Source organism: Suricata suricatta, chromosome 13, assembly GCF_006229205.1.
Source record: "Suricata suricatta isolate VVHF042 chromosome 13, meerkat_22Aug2017_6uvM2_HiC, whole genome shotgun sequence".
Lineage (NCBI taxonomy): Eukaryota > Metazoa > Chordata > Mammalia > Carnivora > Herpestidae > Suricata > Suricata suricatta.
In genome coordinates this window covers 36,282,166-36,301,711 of record NC_043712.1, presented here as the reverse complement: position 1 = coordinate 36,301,711, position 19,546 = coordinate 36,282,166, and the positions used below count along the sequence as shown (strand labels likewise).

Here is a 19,546-nt window from a genome sequence, read left to right as displayed (position 1 = left end):
AGGAAGGAAGGAAAGAAGGAAGGAAGGAAGGAAGGGAGAAGGGAGGGAGGAAAGTAGCAAGGAAGAATAAAATTCTAGAGCCAAAATTAGATGGAAAGCCAACACAGACACCAGGGCTGCCTTAAAAACATGCTCAAAACAGAAACTCAAAGCTTTGCTGGTTGTCAGCCCCACTAGGATAGTATTTAGATTTAACAAAGTAGGAGAGCTGAATCTAAGAACAGCACATAAAGGCAAGCAACTTAAAGGGGTATATCCTAAAGATGTGAACAGAAAAATCTGCATAACTGACAACAAGAACCAACAAGAAAACCAATCTGTCTCTGGTGACACTAAGAATGGGGAGGAGAGACTGATTTGAGAAATAGACAAAGTTTGCAAAAGAGTGGAAAGACTAACAACATTGATGTTAATAACTTTCCTTGATAATTTATAAGCATAGTCCTAGTCTCATACAATCCTGGGATTGAATATATGCCATACTCACAATCTGAGACAGCCCAATACAAGAAATAAATAGAAATAGTTTGAGGCTAGTATTGTGCCGTAACACCCAGGAGAAACCAAAACAAATCATCTCAGTTGGCCCTTCAAGATTCACAAAGTTAAAATTTAACCAGAGCTCCTAAAAATATACATTCCAAACATATGAGGAATTAGACTTCCATAAGCAAAAATCTAGAGAAACTACAAATTGAAAAATAAGATATGCTCAGACTGCGGATACTGAAATTATAATAAAAAGTACACAGGGCGACTGGGTGGCTCAGTCAGTTGAGTGTCTGACTGGCTCAGGTCATGATCTTGAAGTTCGTAAGTTCAAGCTCCATATGGGGCTCTGTGGTGACAGCTCAGAGCCTACAGACTGCTTCAGATTTTGTGTCTCCCTCTCTCTCTACCCCTCTACCACTTGTGCTCTGTGTGTGTGCCTCTCTCTCAAAAAAATAAAAAACACTAAAAAAATTTTTTTAAATAGGAAGAAGTATACAAAGTAAATAGATTTAAAGTGTTTTAAGGATGTTTTAACTGAAAAGACAGAGATAATCACTAAGTAGAACAGAAAAAAGGGACATTTAGTCCAACCTGGACCTTAGGGTAGGTTAACTAAGAAAATGACTTGGATAGAAGGACATTTAAAAATTAGCCAGGTAGGAAAAAGTGGTGAGGGCTTTCTAGATAGAGAAATCAGAATCATTATGGGCAAAGATATGAAAGCAATAAGAGCATGGGGCGGGGCGGGGGGGTAGTCTGGGAAAACTATGAATACTCTTTATTAGAGCAAAAATACAAGCAATTAATGGCAAGATAAGCTAAAGAAGTAGAGAGATCTGTAGATAGAGGGTTCTCTATATCGTATGTAAGTATGCCCTCACTGAAGAATTTTGATAGTACCATGATTATTTTTGTTTAGGTAGATTGCTTTGGCAGTAGTGAGGGGAGAAGATTTAAGATGGATAAAGTGGAGGAATGGAGATAAGCTATGAGGTAACTGCACATTTGGGAGAAATGATGAGGCCTAAACTACCAGGGTAAGAGTAAGAATGGAGAGGAGAGATATAAGAAACAGAAGATAGAGGTGCCCTGGTGGCTCAATCAATTAAGCGGTTCAGCATCTCACTTCAGTTCAGGTCATGATCTCATGGTTCATGAGTTCGAGTCCTGTGTCGGGCTCTGTGCTGACACCTCAGAGCCTGGAGCCTGCTTCAGATTCTGTGTGTCCCTCTCTCTCTGCTCCTCCCCCACTCGCCCACTCTCCCTCTCTCAAAAATAAACACTAAAAAATAAAAGAAACAGCAGATAAAATTAGCAAAAGTTTGTGATAATTTATGGGATAAAATAAAGGGGGAGCAGTGTAGAATGGCTCCTGTTTCTTACCTGGGGGATTAGGTAATACTAATTGCTGTGGGGAATATAACAGGAAGAGCAGATTGAGACACAAGAAGAAAATGGCCTAAGTTATGATGATGATAGGCCCAGGGTATTTGTGGGAAATTAAGCTTAGGGATGTTGAGCAAGCAACTGGAATTTATGAAACTGAAGCCCATAGAAGTCAGTGCTGAAATAACTAACTGCATGGGTGGCTAACTCACTACCTAAGAGAATCTACTTTAGAAAATAATAAAGTCATTAAATACGAAGGTTAGGAAGAGTTTACTGTGTGTAGAAAAGGTTTACACTAAAATGTTAACTTCTTTCCTACCTTACAAAAACCTACATTTATTTAATCAATATAAAAATATGAATAGCAAAGTCTGGAAAGAAATATGTCAAAATGCCATGGAAATTATTTTGAGGTTGGAAGTTTATGAGATTCTAGTTTTTCATATCTTCTAAATTCAGTATACAATACTATCATAATGAGAAAAACTTTAAGAAAAACAGCAATATTTCTTCCTACCTCTAGTGGGACATAGCTACACTTCCTATCAAACCCAGGACCTTACACACAATAGCCCCTCAATAAATACATTAAAGTACCAATACTTGAGATTTGAAGGCCTCAGGTTTTCCTATCTTCTTCTTTTTTACATTTTATTTACTTTAGTAATCTCCACACCCAGTGAGGGGCTCAAACTCCTGACCCCAAAATAAGAGTCACAGCTCTAAAAATTGAGACAGCCAGGCACCCCAGCTTTTGCTATGTTCTAAAAAACCTTTGGCCAGTGTTCTTATGGACAGACTCACAGACACCTGAAGTTAGATAAATATCAAATCAATCTGAACTCCCAAGAAATAGATCAGAAGTCTTAGAGAACAAAACTGCATGTCTACAAACAGAAAAATAAAGACCCATAGAAGGTAGAAACTGCAGATTTTTGTGGGAGAAAAGAGCCACAGGCGCTATAGTGGGGAGGGAGTCCTAATCATGGAGGGGTGAGCTCAGAGTGAATAACAAAAAGTGAAAACACGAACAGGGGACTGTACAAGGAAACCGTTCCCCAAAATCACTGACAGGGAAAAAGGAGAGGGCTTCAATGCCACCAGTGTTTTATAAATAGTGTAGCACAGAGCCTGAAGTTTTAGAGGTCAGCACCTGGTGGTACTCCAACGAAGAAGCAAGGTAGAGCCAGAGAAGGGGCAGTGAGGTTTGAGAAAAGTGGTTCTCCTGCTTGGAGTGCATTTGGTAGCGGCAATGCAGCCTCACTCAGGGAAAAGACCTGGCAGCTACCATTGAACTATCCCATTCACCAATATAAGAACAAAGATACCAGCTGAGGGCAGCAAACCCTGGTGCCAGCTGTTTATTGCCATTTACCGTAAAATCTAAGCCACTGCCACTGTGCAGTCAACCAACTGTTGCCTAGGACAAGCTGGCATCAGCCACAGTGCAGTGAGATGCTCCCACAGAGGAACAGCATCTGAGCCGTGGGAGTCTCTGAAATGTGGGGTTTTGAAACACATCTGTACCTGATATAAAACCCAGTAGGGTGGCGCCACCTGGCAGATGGACAGCTGACACAGACAGGGTGAAGGCAGGGAGCGATCTACAGATTGCAAGCTTCAGAAAAGAAACAGCAAATAAAACCTAAAGCCAGCAGAAGAAGGGAAATAATATAGACTACAGCAGAAATAAACAATATAGAAACAAACAAACATAAAAAACAACAGTAGAACAGATCAGTGAAACTAAGAGCTGGTTCTTTGAAAGAATAAAATTGATAAACCCCTAGCCTTATCAAAAAGAAGAAAGAAAGGACCCAAATAAATAAAATCACAAATGAAAGAAAAGAGTTCACAACCAACCCATAGACATGCAAATAATTTTAAGAGAATATTATGAAAAATTATATACCAACAAACTGTGCAATCGGAAGAAATGGATAAATTCCTAGAAACTTGCAAACTGCCAAAATTGAAACAGGAAGAAATAGAAAATATGAACAGACCCATAACCAGCAAAGACACTGAAACACTAATAAAAAAAAAAAACTCCAAAAAATTAAAGCCCACAGCCAGATGGCTTCCCAGGAGAATTCTACCAGACATTTAAAGAAGAGCTACCTATTCTTCTCAAACTGTTCCAAAAATTAGAAATGTAAGGAAAACTTCCAAACCCATTCTATGAGGGCAGTATTACCTTGATTCCAAAACCAGTCAAAGACTTCACTAAAAAGGACAATTACAGGCCAATATCCCTCATAAACATGGACACAAAAATTCTTAACAAGGTATTATCAAATCCAATCCAATAGTACATTAAAAGAATTATTCACCACAATCAAGTGGGATTTGTTCCTCAGCTCAAGACTGGTTCAATATTTACAAATCAATCAACATGATACACCACATTAATAAAAGAAAGGATAAGAACCATACGATCCTGTCAATAGATGCAGAAAAACATTTGACAAAATACAGCATCCTTTCTTGATAAAAACCCTCAACAAAGCAGAGATTGATGGAACACACCTCAACATCATAAAGGCCATATATGAAAGACCCAATGATAATATCATCCTCAATGGGGAAAAGCTGAGAGCTTTCCCCCTAAGGTCAGGAACAAGACAGGGATGTCCACTCTTGCCATTGTTATTCAATATAGTATTGGAAGTCTTAGCCTCAGCAATCAGACAACAAAAAGAAATAAAGGGCATCCAAATCAGCAAGGAAGAAGTCAAACTTTCACTATTTGCAGACGATATGATACTCTATGTAGAAAACCTGAAAGACTCCACCAAAAAAATCCTGCTAGAATACATGAATTGAGCAAAGTCACAGGATATAAAATTCACATACAGAAATCTGTTGCATTTCTATATACCAATAACAAAGAACCGGAAAAAGAAATCAAGGAATCAATCCCATTTGCAATTGCACCAAAACCAATTAGATACTGGGGTCCCTGGGTGGTTCAGTGGGTCAAGCATCCAACTCTTCATTTCTATTCAGGTCATGATCCTAGGATCATGGGATTGAGCCTCCTGTTGGGATTCATGGAGCCTGGTTGGAAATCAATCTCTCTCTCTCTCTCTCCCTCCCTCCCTCCCTCCCCCTCCCTCCCTCCCTCCCTCCCTCTCTCTCTCTCTCTCTCTCTCCCCCTCATCCACTCTCGCTTTCTCTCTCAAAAAAGAAACAAATCAAAACCATAAGATATCACCTCAAACCTGTCAGAATGGCTGAAATTAACAACACAAGAAACAACAGGTGTTGCTGCAGGTGTGGAAAAAGGGGAACCCTCCTGCACTATTGGTGGGAATGCAAACTGGCGCAGCCACTCTGGAGAACAATATGTAGGTTCCTCAAAAAACCACAAATAGAACTACCCTATGATCCAGCAATTGCACTACTAGGTATTTACCCAAAGGATACAAAAATACAGATTAAAAGGGGTCCATGCACCCAATGTTTATAGCAGCATTATCAACAATAGCCAAACTTTGGAGACAGCCCAAATATCCACTGACTGGTGAATGGATAAAGAAGATGTGGTATATATATATAGTGTGGTATATTACTTAGCCATTAAAAGAATGGAAATGCCTTGCCATTTGCAACAATGTGAATGGAGTTAGAGTGTATTATGGTAAGCAAAATAAGTCAGCCAGAGAAAGTCAAATACCATATGATTTCACTCATATGTGGAATTTAAGAAACAAAATAGATGAACATATGGGAGGGAAAATAAAGAGAGGGAGGGAAACAAACAGCAAGAGATTTTTTTTTAATGTTTGTTTGTTTTGAGAGAAGGAAAGCACAAGCAGGGAAGAGGCAGAAAGAGAGAGGAGAGAGAGAGAGAAAAAATCTCAAGCAGTCTCCATGCTTGGTGTGGAGCCCCACACAGGCCTGCCACCATCGTAAGATCACGACCCGAGCTGAAATCAAGAGTCAGGGGTTTAATGGACTGAGCCAACCTGGGACCCCAAGAAATTCTTAACAATAGAGAACTAAAGGTTGATGGAGGTAAGTGGGTAAGAGATTGGCTAAATGATTGATGGGTATTAAGGAGGGCACTTGTTATGATGAACACTGAGTGTTGTATATAAGTGATGAATCACTGAATTCTACTCCTGAAACCAATATTGCACTGTATGTTATATTAAAATAAAAATTTGAAAAAGAATTTAAAAAGTAAAAAGTAAACCCTTAGGTCTGGCCTATTAGACGCCTCACCAGGGTGCGGCTCCATAGCTGCAATCCCGAGTGGGCCTCTGCCCCTCAGGAATCAGCTTTACCTCAGCCCACAGACACTGCTGTAATGGGCCTGTGTGAGCTTCCTCCCACCTTTCCCACTGGTGCCCCTCAGCCTCACAGTTCCTTTCATCTCCTTGGAAACAACTTCCTGGTCGTGGGGACTATGTCAGGGACTTTGGGCATTATTTCTCCTGTAGATGAGTTTGAAGGAAGGAGAATCTGAGAAACTGACCCCTCCCAGAGGAGTGGCTCTGTGAGGTCCCACTTCCACTGATCAGTTGAGACATTGTCAGGACACTGGGCCTATCAGGGACACTGGACAAAATAGTGTCCATGTGGCAAGTAGGGCTGGGCTGCTGGTGGGGCCCTTAATGAGACATCCACATAGAGGAGGTGAGGAGAAGGGAAGGGGATGGGAGAAGGAGACATAGGGAAAGGAAGAAGAATGACTGGTGAGCTAGGCAGTAAAGGAGAACCTATGCTCACAGTCTCTGTGACGGTGGGGACAGTCTCCCTGAGGTCCCTGGAGAAGCCTCCTCAGCCAGAGGCCCCATCCTAGGTCTTTGAGAAAGCCCCACTGAATCTCAGCTGTGAGCTTAACTGCCCAATCCACATCTCAAGGAAGCCAGGGAGGCTAACTTTGGTGCCAGAGGTGATGCCCCAAGTAGTGGCCACTAGGAAGCCTTAGGAAAGAATTCTAAAGCTCTGGAGGAGGCCATAGGGGGGCTTCTCCAAGAAATCCCACCCATCGCTCATTCTAGGTACTGAACTCAAACCAAATACTACTAGGCAGATGCTGGGGTCAAAGCAGTGGGCTGGGTAGACAAGGTCTCTGCCTTCAGATAATTAAAACACAAGTTACAATCTAGTATGTTAAGTGCTAGTGGGGGAGGGGAAGATAAAGGCACCCATCCTAGCTCGGGAGAATGTCCCTAGAGGGAAACCTTTCACTGTAGCAGGAAGGAAGGAAGATTAATACAACAACTTTTAATGATGAAAGTTCCCTTATGATGGCCTCTGGTTCCTTTGAAAAGTGTAAATCTGGCACATGTCCTAGGAGCCCAGACAAGATAGGTTGAATAAAGTGAACAAAATTTGAATTGATTTTGAGTAGGACAGGAGAGTTTTAAAGGAATGAATGAAGTAAGATTCATGAGCAGAGAGTTTTGCCTGTTTTGATTACTGATGTATCTCAAGTACTTAGAAAAATACCTAGTGCACATTAGGCACTTAATAAATGGAAGACATGAATAAATCTTTTCAAGTGATAGTGGAGCTGACCGTTAGTTGTAGACCATGAATTTACATGGTGACACCAAATTACTCACATGTATGATTTTATCCAATAGGGCTAAGCTGCTTCCTAAGGGGCAGGTCTGGCAGAGGAAGACCTGTGATTTTTCCCAGTAAAATATGGAAGGAAGAACTGAGAAGCATTTAGGAACATGATTAAGTGATGGACCATCAAGTCTATCATACAGAGGGAGGAAATGAAAGCAAGAGGTTGTTGATGGACAAGGAGAAAGTGGAATGGATGTCCTGACAAGGTTGCAGAATTGGCAGCTTTAGGACAAATCTAGAGTTTGAAGTCAGAGGGATACCAAACTATTTCAGAAGGCAGAACTGTTCCTAATGATGCGGCTTCAGATATGGTCACAGATGGATTAGAGCAGAGGTGTATAACTATAAGGTGAAAAGGGCTAGGAATTGAGTCATTAAATGATCTGTCCACACAGATGTTTGGGTCCCCCATAGATTCCTCCCCGAGACTCCATCCCACCCCTTCCCCAATCTTCGAGGATCTGCATTCATTCTTCAACTTAAGCCTTAGATACTAAAGGGATAAGACATGGCTGAGCCAGAAAACAGTATGGGGAAGTTAGAGAGATCTGTAGCGGACATCTGTTTTATTTTGTTTTGGTACCAGCATGCACAAACTTTTCTGAAAACAGTATGTCTGTTTCCTTTGTAGGAACTACCGCATCCCTGCTTCTTCAGTCTCAGTCCATGTGCAGGCAGAGTGTGACTCAGACCTGTCAAAAGAAGCATTGTTTCCCTGTGAGCAGTTCAGTGAGTAGTTTAGGGACGGATACATAACCAACTGGAACCCACAGGCACAATGCTGTCAGAATGCCACCACACATTGTCAGCTTCGCTTGAACCTGCTATGACACAAAACCAGAGAATAAAGTCAGAACAGAAGACAGGGAGCCAAGAAGTGGAAACTGAATCCTGATAACATTGCATTGAGTCCCCACATCAGCCCTACTGCATAAAGCTGGCCAGCCCTAATCCTGGATGGTTCAGTTATGAGTCAATATATTCCCATTTTGCTTACATCTGTTGGATTTTATTTTGTCATCAATATCCAAATGATTCCTCACAATACTAGGGAATTCTCAAACTTGGGCTCTATGTATATTTATTAGTTAATTAGTCTACGTATATTACATAGTTAATATATATTAACTTCTCTGTTCCTCAGCTTCTGTTTATGTGAAAAAAGATAACAATACCTACTTCAAAGAGTTGTAAAGATTAAATGAAGTAACAAATGTTAGAATATAAATTTGTTCCACAACACTGAGGAAGAGGAAACATCACATTAATTTTTCAAAGTTAAATCTGGTTCAAAAATCTCATTTACTAGAGTTAGAAGACATCCAATATTAAATCATGATGGGGGAAGAGCTTTTATCCTCTTTAGTATGGTATACAGTGACCAAGAAAACAATCCTCCTCCTCAAAAAAAGAAAAAAAAAAACCACTTAGAAAAGAGACTTGGGTCTTGATTCTATCATGGTTGCTACTTGGATGTGCATTGTATAAACCCGTATGATCCATTCAGAGGCAAGTGGCTCCCTAGCATCTCTGCTGCAGTTCCCAAGACTATGTGCTAGATGTTTAGTACCCTAACCATGAAATTGGCTTTCCCCATCCCAAGTCCTGCTGTCTCCTAGTAGAGTGCTATATAGACCCTGTCACTCATGGAACACATCACTACATCTCTTTTCTCAAATTCTTGAATACACTTCTATCCTTGGGCAATTCTTTCAACCATCCTCCATCTTCTCTTTCTCAAGAATGCTCAGCTAAATTAAATTCCCTTCTCACAAAAGAGCCTGGATAAAGTTGTAGACTAGGTGTCTTGAAACTTTGGTTTGGGTCTAGAAAATGTAAAATTTATTACCAATTCCATGAGAAAGAAACAGAATTCCTGGAAGAGAGGTGAGCAAAGTTACCTTTTTATCCTACTGGATGTCTCATTTGGCATGGAGCAAGGAGACAATAACTTGGTAAACAGTCCTGCCATAAATGTAAATTAGCTAGCACAGAATAAGTATTCAATATTGCTTTCTCTGTTTCCCATTAGGACTCAACTCACCTTCATCCAGAGATAGCAAATTCAAATACCAGGAAGATAATACAAATGAATAAAAATGGATAAATATAAGAAAAAAAAATCATGGGCACAAGCCCTTAGCCTTGGTATTAACAATAAGAACATGGTGAGAACCATGGTGAATTGAAGAACACACACTCCAAAGGAAGCCACTGTTACTTAGCTCTAAATGATCTTTACTTTGTGGAAATGAGAGTCTAGTGTTATATTTTAAACTTGAAATACTGATGGTTATGTACAATCTACTTCTTTTACAGTGTTGAGTACTTCAGTTTTTAATGCCAGACACATTGAGCAAAATGTTACATATCAGTAGGTCATTTTTAAGCCCTTTAATTGCTTCAGCTGCTACATATATGGTGCTATCAAATTTTACATCTCCCCCATGGACTGCTCTTCCAAGCTTCAGATCTATGTATTTAATTGTCTCCTGCCTAGTGTTTCCTTGTTACAGTCAAATGTCTAAATGGAGCCCATCACCCTCCCCATCAACCCTAAATTGGTTCCAAGGTCTGTGTTCTCTATCTCAGTAAAATGGCACTAACAAACACACTTAATTTCCCAAGTTAGAAATCTAGAGTCATTCTCAACTCCCATTCTCTTCCACCCCATCCCATTGATGATGAAGTCTAATCAATTATATCTTTGGAATTCTACTTAAATTCATTATACTCCATTCTTGTCTTCACTATCTTGATTTAGACATCATCTCATGTTTTACCTAAAGCAGAAGTTCCCTAATTAATCTCTTGCCTCAATCTCTTTGCCCTCACTAGAGCCAGTATTCTTTTCAAGACACAAACTTGATCTTGTCATTTTCTGCTCAAATCTTTTCAATCATTTCCCATCATCTTCAGGATAACTTTCAGTTTTTTAGACTGATACTGAGGCTCCTTTATGATCTTGTCTTTCCATGTCCATCTCTTACTACTTTCCCAATCTTCATACATTAGAATACCTTCAACTTCCCTAATGATACATGCTTTCTCTGCCCTAGCACATTTACACAGGCAGTTCCTACTGCTTGAATTGTACTTCTCTTCTTGTTCCATATACTTTCATTTTCTTGATTCCTCAAACCAAGTATTAATCACCTCTTCTGGGAAGCAGCCCCTGACAAGCAACCTCCTTTCCCAGGCTGGTTAGATATCCTCCACTGCCCCCATAGTACTCTGTGCATATTTCTATTTTAATTGTCTATTATTTGACTGCCACACACACACACATCCACACACTGAAATGGGACCTACTTTAGTGCAGAGACTGTCTTATTTCTATCTCCTCAAGACTGAGCACAGTACCTGGCCTATAGTAAGCACTCAATAAATACAAGTTGAATGAATGAATGAATCTAGTCCAACTCATGATACCTATGGGAGAAATTTTTCTTGCCCAAAATCATATAGCCTATCAGTGACAGAGTATTTTAGAGAACCCAAGTCTCCTTAATTTCAGCTCTCTGTTCTTTCTTTCAGACTGGCCTTTGATGGGGGTGGGGTGAGAAGAGAGGCATTATATTGTACTGGGAAGGCATAGATTAAAGTTTAGCCCTGAAAGAAAGAAATGATGTGCGGGGTGCCTGGGTGGCACAATCAGTTAAGTATCCGACTCTTGATTTCAGCTCAGGTCATGATCTCACGGTTCATGAAATCAAACCCTGCCATCGGCCTCTATGTTGACAGTGTGCAATCTGCTTGGGATTCTCTTTCTTCCCCCCACCCCAAACCTTCCCCTGCTTGCTTTCTCCCTCAAAATAAATACATAAGCTTAACATTTTTTAATAAAAAATAAATAAAAGAAAGAGTTGATGTGGAACAGGGTAGTGGCCTTAAGAGAAAGAGAGACAAATGAGGAAAAATGGTCAAGAGCATTTGATCTGGCATCCTTAACATAAATGCTTGCCAAAAAGATCTCAAACAGCCTTAAGACAGTTCATAGTTGACATGAGATTAAGAGTGGGGTGGGGGCGGGGAACAGACTAGATATATCAAAGATAGAACAAGGCTTGTAATTAGAAACCTTACAAGAAATACATTTTAATATAGCATATACTACATACTATCCTAATAATATGCATTTATTCATTTAATATTCAAAACAACCCTATGTGGTAATAATACCATTCCCATTTTACAGGTGAGAAAACTGAGGCACTAGAAGATTAAATAGTTTGAGGTTTCACAGATAGGAAGTGGCAGAACTAGGATTTGAATAAGGCAGTTTGATGCTTAGAATCCATGTCATTAATGACAACGCCTGAAGCATAATTTTGGCTTTGGCAATCAAGACAAAAAGGAATCATTCAGGTTTCACTGTCATGAAGTATTAGTTACCTGGTAGAGGCAATTTTGGGGCTCTAAATTCAGGGAAAAAGCTGTTAGGCATGGGGGGGTGGGGGATGGGAGTTCTTTGTTCTGTGATGCAGTGATGACCTCGGGGTAAACTGCCACTAGGCTGAAGAAAATGGAATGGCGGATAGGCCTGTTTGGGGCTGAAGGGAACATGGAGCTTCTCTGGGGCCAGTTGACCCATGCCCTGGCCTGCAGACACTGTGGCAGCAACTGCCTCCAGAGCCCAGGGAATCTGGTGACACTATTCTTGTTCATAGTTTGGCAGATTCGGAAATGGTGGCAGCTTGGGAGGTGGCGTCAGCTTCAACCATGGTACTCTGGGGACATGATGCAAGGCAAGGTGGGTGACATGGATGTGCAGGTGGGTGAATGACTCTTGACCCCACATGTGAGTTCAAGTAAAAAATCACTGACATGGATATAAGCCCAAGTGAATGACTATAAGCCTTAAATGTGAGGCTGGATGAGTGACCATTAACACCAGATTTGAAGCCAGGGGGGTAATTACAGATCCTAGATTTACAGCTACATAAGGGAATGCTGATCTCCTAATATGGGCTGGGTAATGGCCATTAACACCAGATAGGTAAGTGACTACTGACCACAGATGTGGGGCCAAGTAACTAGAACAGAGACTGAGGACTTCAGACCTGAAGCCAGCACCTTGTGTCTCTAAAAAGGCTTCATGCCTTAAGTATCTTTCTCCATTCCTCAGAGCCTACCACATCTGTACCGTGTGCCTTTTCTTGATCACCTGTGGAGGCAGAAGTCAGAGGAGGAAGAAGAAGAGGAGGAAGAAGAGGAGGCATCTGTGGATCCACTGAAACCATGTTCTCTTCCCAAAGAAGCTCCCATTGGAGGGCATGCCACCCCAGCCCCATCTCAACCATCCTGTAGTTCTGAGGGCCTCCACAAAGCCAGAGAGACACCAAAGCAAGTACATACACAGACCCCAAGCCCTTCCAGAACCTTCCCCACATTTCAGGTCCTGACCAACTTGCCTGTGAGGCACAAAACAACAGGAAGCTGTCTATATCAGAGAAAAAGCCAGCTCTTCTGGGGTCTCCCCTCTCTGCACAGTGAGTCCTTGGAGGCCATCTTCCTGAGCTCAGGTGGCCCCTCTCCCCTGAAGTTGTCTGTTGGTCCTTCTATTTTCTTCAACCAGCTTGCCTTCCTGCCTTGGTCCAATCTGCTGCCTCCCCAGTATTGCTCCCCAACTCGGCCTCCTACTCATGAAATCCATACTAGAGAAGATCTGGAAGGGATGGCCCTCGATCCTCAGGAACTTACTCCTCCATCATCCCCTTCTGTCCCATCACTACCCCTCCATCTTAAGTCCTTTCCCATGGATCACAAGGGAGTCCTATCTGGTGCTAAGGCATATCTACAGTGGCTTATGCAGCAGAGTAAAGTCCCTTGGGTCTCTGAGGATCAACCCCTGCACCTACAGCCTAAACTCCAAAGAACCAGATCCTCCAAGCTCTCCCCCTTATCTGAGGTCTGGTGGAGTGTGCCACGGGATCCCAGCCTCCAACAACACATTCAAGATTCAGTCTCTGCCTCCCTGCTGTATCCTTCTGGCTTTCTGACAGTCCTGACAAGGTGTGAGTCCCCATGGAGGACTATGGGGCAAAATGAGGCCCCCAAAGCCTGTGTGCCAGCAATGCCAGCTCCCAGCCCAACTTCAGCCTCCCTGCCAGAACTCCAAGATGATAGCCCTATAGAAGGCCTGTCTGAATCTCAGGCCCTCTGGGAAACCACAAGGCAAAGAGAGTATCCTCAGATCTCTGAGTCTTCAATCCTGGACCCTTGCCAATCTGTAGACCCCATGACAGAGCCTCAAGGATCTAGCCACTTGGGAGTTCCACCTGGTTATAAGACTCAGTGGAGAACCATAGAGCATAAAGAGAGTCCTCAAGACTTTGAGCCTCCAGTGCTAGCTCCCTACCAACCCCCAGATTCTCTGTCAGAATTCCAGAAAGTCATCCCTGAAGGAGGACTTTCTGCACCTAAGGACTTCTGGGGAAGCATGAGTCACAGAGACAGCCTTCAGACCTCTAGGTCTCCAACGCCATGCCCCTGCCCTCCCCTAGATCCTCTGCCAGAACTCCAGGGAGGCAGTTCTCTAGGAGATCCATCCGGATATAAACTCCTACAGGGACAGAGTGAAAATTCAAGACACTCTTGGGCCTTTAAGTCTCCAGTCTTCGACCTCAACCCGGAGCTCTATGGAACTAGCCCTACATGTGTCCTACCAAAATCTCAGACTCCATGGAAGGGCAGACAGAGTACAGAAAATCTTTGGGTCTCTACAAACTCAGTTTCTTCTCCCAATCTTCCCTCATCCTCTCCAAGTCCCCAAGGAGTCTTGTCTGAATCCAAAGCTATGTGGGAGATCAAGGAACAGAGAGAGAACCTCTGGACCTCTGAGTCCCCAACCCCTACCCACAGCCTATCTCTACCTCTCATTCTAGAACTCCACAGAATCAGTTCTAGGGGAGACCTCACTAGATCAGAAGCTGCATGGAAAGGCATTGAACATTCTAGGAATTCCTGGGCTTCTGATCCCCCATCTTTGACCCTCAGCTCACCTCCAGCTCTTACAATGGAACCCCTTGGAGGTAGCCCCATGGAGATCCTGTTTGGTTCTGAGGCTACATGTGGGGACACAAAAAGAAGAAAGAACTCCTGGGCCTCTGAGCTCCCAGCTCCCAGCTTACCTCAAGACCCATGTGGAATCAGATCCTTGGGAGCCAGGTCTGACTCTGAGCCTATTGTGGGGGATAAGGAGCAGAAAGAAATCTGTTGTGTTCCTTTGTCCCCACTGTGGGGTCCCGGCCCACCTCCAAATTCAATATCAAAGTCTCCCGTAAGTGAGCTTACTGGAGATCAATGTACCTGTAAGCCTAATGGGGAAGCAGTGGAGCAGAAAGACAACTGCTGGGCCACTGAGCTCCCAGCCCCAACTGCCAAATCAGTCTCTGCTCCCTCACCAGACCCACATATTGACCTTGAGTTTGTGTGGAGGAATGTGCAACCAAGAGGGATCCCCCAGGGCTCCATCCCTCCAGCAGTGGATTCCCTACAGCCAATACCCTCGCCTTCCTCCTTAGCTAATGCTCTGAAAATTGAGCCCAACCAGCCTGGCCTATCCAAGAAAGAGTTCTTCCCAGGGGCTAAAGTAGAGACTCCATCCTCCCAAGGAGACGCTGTCCCAGAGATGCCCACCCATGCTGGTATCCAGGCCTGGCACTGGAGTAAAGAATTGGAACTCAAACTGAAAAAACTACAGCAAAGCCCTGCTTCCAGATCCCCTGACCCAAGTCATTTATGTGGCAGCTCCCCTGCCCTGAGCTCCACAACACCAGCTATCTGGAGACTCTCTTCCTGCCCCCCACAGCAGATTCATCCCTCTTCAAACTGTCATCCCCCAAAAGTTCAGAGCACAGTAACTCAGCCTATCCAGGACTCCCACTGTTCTCACTTCCACTCTTCATCCCAGCCTCAGCCACAAAGGTCTAGTGGGGCAGAACAAGGGTCTCAGAGAGTGGAAAGAACAAAGGTGAAGATGGTGACCCAGATCTTATCACAAGAGCCATGTGTTCGCATGGAGGCTGGTGAGAATAGCCCAGGCCTGGGCAAGCCCTCAAACCTTGAGGTCCCAGCCTCAGGCAAAAAACACAAGGCTTCAGCCCCATCTTCAGCGAAGAAGAGAGAGAGCCCGAGGATACCCAAAGCAGGAGACCACAGAGGAGGGGATGTAAGATTGGAGTCATTCACGGTTACAGGGAAGAGCCACCCAGCCCAGGTTGGAAGAATAATGGGAGCCTCTTTAAGCAGACTTTCCCAAAGATCTCAGCACAAGGACCAGAACGCGCAACGCTCTGCTTTCCCTCAGCAGCTTCACTCTAAGGCAGCAGGTCCCCAAATTCATCGAGGGGCAGGGCTGAGGGCTGGTGACTTCCTGACCCCTCAACACCTTAAGCACCGCCCCTGGGCCCACATGGAAAAGCATCTCTCCTCTCCCACACTTCAGGTTCCCTTTACCAGGGGTCTCCAAAGAATGGTAGCCAAGTTTCTGGGTACCCAGGGCCCCTGCCCACCAAACCCAATAAGCAAAGGAAAGGCTGATAGCACTGGCACCCTCCGATACCCTGAAACCTTAAGCCAAACCAGTTGTGGGGTAGGGAGAAAAAGAGAGGAAATCCTAATAAACTTGCTGAACTAGATAAATCCCACTCGTCTTCTTTGGAGTTTGAGGTACTGGGAATGTCAGTTCCCTATTAACTTCTGCTATAACTATATTCCCTTAGGATTCTGCAGGCATAACTTTTCAAGCCCTTCAGAGATGATCATCCTGGAGTACACACATACCTATGGAGGCTGTATGGAGACCAGGGGAACACAGTCCAACGTTGCTCTTGAGAAAAATTTCACATCAAGTGAACAGAAAAAAAAACATCCATTCACATGAACACAATTAGTCTGAGTCTAGGCAGCTGTTCTTGGTCCAGTCCCCTTCTTCACCCATTTGATCCATAAGTTCTCCTACACGTCTGATCATTTCTCAACCCTCTGCTTTTTCTCTCCCTGGGTCAGTTCATCCATTTCTAGGACCACAAAAACAAGTGCCTTTTCACATGTTTAGTGGCCATTTGGATTTCTTCTATAATTGCTTGTACATAGTCTTTACCCATTTTTCTACTGCTGCCATAACAAATTACCACAAAACAACACAAATTTGTCAGAGGTCTGACATGTCCCATTGAGATGAAATCAAGGTTGGCAGGGCTGCATTCCTTTCTGTAGGCACTGAGTAAGATCCATTCCTTGTCTTTTCCACTTTCTAGAGGCTGCCCACATTCATTGGCTATTGGCCCTCTTCATCTTCAAAGCTAGCAAAGGCAGATCAAGTTTAATTCACGTCATTTTCTTCGGCCTCCCTCTTACACTTTTAAGGATACTTGTGATTACATTGGGTCCATCTGAATAATCCAAGATACTCTTCCTATCTTAAAATCCTCGTATTTTAAGTTTAGCAATCTTAATTCCATCTATAATATATTCACAGGTTCCAGAGATTAGGATGTGAACATCTTGGAATATTATCTTGCTTACCAGAGATATCAACCTATGATGTATACTGCAAATATTTTCTCCCAATCTGTGGCTTATTTTCTAATTTTGTTTAAAGTGACTTTTACTATACCAAAGTTTAAAATTTTTTAAGTAACCAAATCGACCAACAGTCCCGTTATGACTTCTAAAATACTTTCTTCTGGCAATTTTACAGATTTATTTGTTTAGATTGTCACTTTTTGAGTATGATGTGAGAATCTAACCACCCCCACCTCAAAATACAGGTCCATTTTTACCAATACCATTTTTTTTAATGTCCTGAACTCATTAAGTGCCATATTTCAAAATATGGTTCATTTTTAAAGCATCTCTAGGTTTCAGATCCACATATCCAGTAGCCTACTAGGTATCATCTCATATTTAACTTGTCCAAAATTCATTTTCCCTTTAACATATTCCCCAATGTGCCCATTCCTATCGAAGGGTATCACATCCATCCCAATACTGAAGTCCGAAGCCTATCATCCCTAACTCCTCCCTTCCCCTCACTTCCTAATCTAGTCAATTATAACCTTGTCAATTATACCTCCGAAATGCATTTCAAATCCATTTCTACCTCTCCATTTCCACCATCATTGTCTTAGTTCAGTCATTTCTCACCAGACTGATGGCCCTATCTATTTTTTCTAATCCATCCTCCACATGGTTACAATTCTCTGGAGGTCGACTAACCCAATCTCTTCAACAAGTGTCATGTAAGTTTGAATAAAGGAATATAACAGATGCAACCTGTGATCCTAAGCTGGATATTGGTTTGGTCAAAAAGTGGGAATGACAAAATCCACTAAAGGTGCTTAAAAGGGAGACTAAATTCCTTTTGCATGCATGCACACACATGAAATGACTTATTTGGATCACTTGGGAAACAATATGGTAGAAGTATCAGATTAAATGAAAGCTTACAGAAAGGAAATGAAATGGTGGAGACTGACTTAAAAATATATAAAGCAGTATAATATCATTTTGATTTTAAAAACCCATATGTAGACCATAAAGGTTCAATGAACAAAGACTACTCAGTCAAGTGGGGCCAAGTTCCTGTAGCAGAAGAGTATGCATGCCCTCCATCTGTTGTAAACCTAAAGACAGTTTTGGTTAAATATATGCTAAGGACAGTCATGAATCTCCTATGTCATCCCTAATTTCAAAATTTTTTTATTACAGTGATTGTTCTAGTTAACAGTTGAGACTGTTAACATTGAAGACTAAGTATTAAAGAAACAAAGTATATTTGTTATAGAATATAGTATCTGAGATTCTATTTATTACGTAAGTTTGTTGTCATGGTATAATTACCAAACCCTTTCTTGAAATATGATTCAATGATTCCATAACATGAAAGCATGTGGTTTTATGAACATTTTAAAGAAAGTATTAAAAGAATCCACCTAAAAAAAAAAAAGACCCCATCTTATCCATCATTCTCATATACAAAAAACAATGCCATGTATATACATGCACCAGAAGACATGAACTAAAGTGATTAAGATGATCTCTGGGAATATTAATTTTAAAAATTTGCTTATATATTTCTAAATTTCTACAATGCTTCTATAAAATAGGTTTTTAAAGTGAATTTTCAGGGTGCCTAGCTGGTTCAGTCAGGAGGTAGTGTAACTCTTAATCTCTGGGTGGTAAGCTGCAGCTCCACATTGGGGTAGAGATTACTTTTAAAAAGTTTTTGCCCATGCATAATGCACATATGGCTGACAATACTCTGCACTTGGAAACTGGTGGATAGGTGTGTGGGGTTGGGTTTTTTTTTTGCCACAATTATAAAAAAGAAGTGAACCATCTAGCACTGAAATCCATCATTCCCTGCCTAAAATGCACAGAAAGCCCACATCTTTAAAATAAACTTCAGACCAACGGCCTGTAGAGCAACATGCCCAAGTTTTATTGTGACTACTGCGACACATACCTCACCCATGACTCTCCATCTGTGAGAAAGACACATTGCAGTGGTAGGAAACACAAAGAGAATGTGAAAGACTACTATCAGAAATGGATGGAAGAGCAAGCCCAGAGCCTGATTGACAAAACAACTGCTGCATTTCAGCAAGGAAAGATTCCTCCTACTCCATTCTCTGCTCCTCCTCCTGCAGGGGCCATGATTCCACCTCCCCCTAGTCTCCCGGGTCCTCCTCGCCCCGGTATGATGCCAGCACCCCATATGGGGGGCCCTCCCATGATGCCAATGATGGGCCCTCCTCCTCCTGGGATGATGCCAGTGGGACCTGCTCCTGGAATGAGGCCGCCTATGGGAGGCCACATGCCAATGATGCCTGGGCCCGCGATGATGAGACCTCCCGCCCGTCCCACGATGGTGCCCACTCGGCCGGGAATGACGCGGCCAGACAGATAAGGAGAGACGGGAGCCTCTTTATACCCACTTTATATTACTTGTTCTGCTTCACCAGGAGATCATGGTGCTGTGACACTGGGTGTTTTCTAACAGCATGACAAGGAAGACTGGCTCCCCCTTCCTATCAAACAGAATAGTTTTTGCAAGGGAGTAGTG

General features: G+C 42.5%; 1 protein-coding gene and 1 pseudogene across 1 annotated transcript; both read left to right on the top strand.

Annotated features, from left to right (window-relative positions):
* Positions 1 to 11,973: 11,973 nt before the first annotated feature.
* Positions 11,974 to 16,119, top strand: C13H9orf131 (chromosome 13 C9orf131 homolog). The gene is made up of 2 exons (XM_029919393.1): positions 11,974 to 12,226; positions 12,602 to 16,119. The coding sequence occupies exons 1-2, from the start codon at positions 11,999 to 12,001 to the stop codon at positions 16,112 to 16,114; spliced, it is 3,741 nt and encodes a 1,246-aa protein (XP_029775253.1). The 5' UTR covers positions 11,974 to 11,998; the 3' UTR covers positions 16,115 to 16,119.
* Positions 16,120 to 18,889: 2,770 nt separating this feature from the next.
* On the top strand, positions 18,890 to 19,546 carry LOC115275695 (annotated as a pseudogene).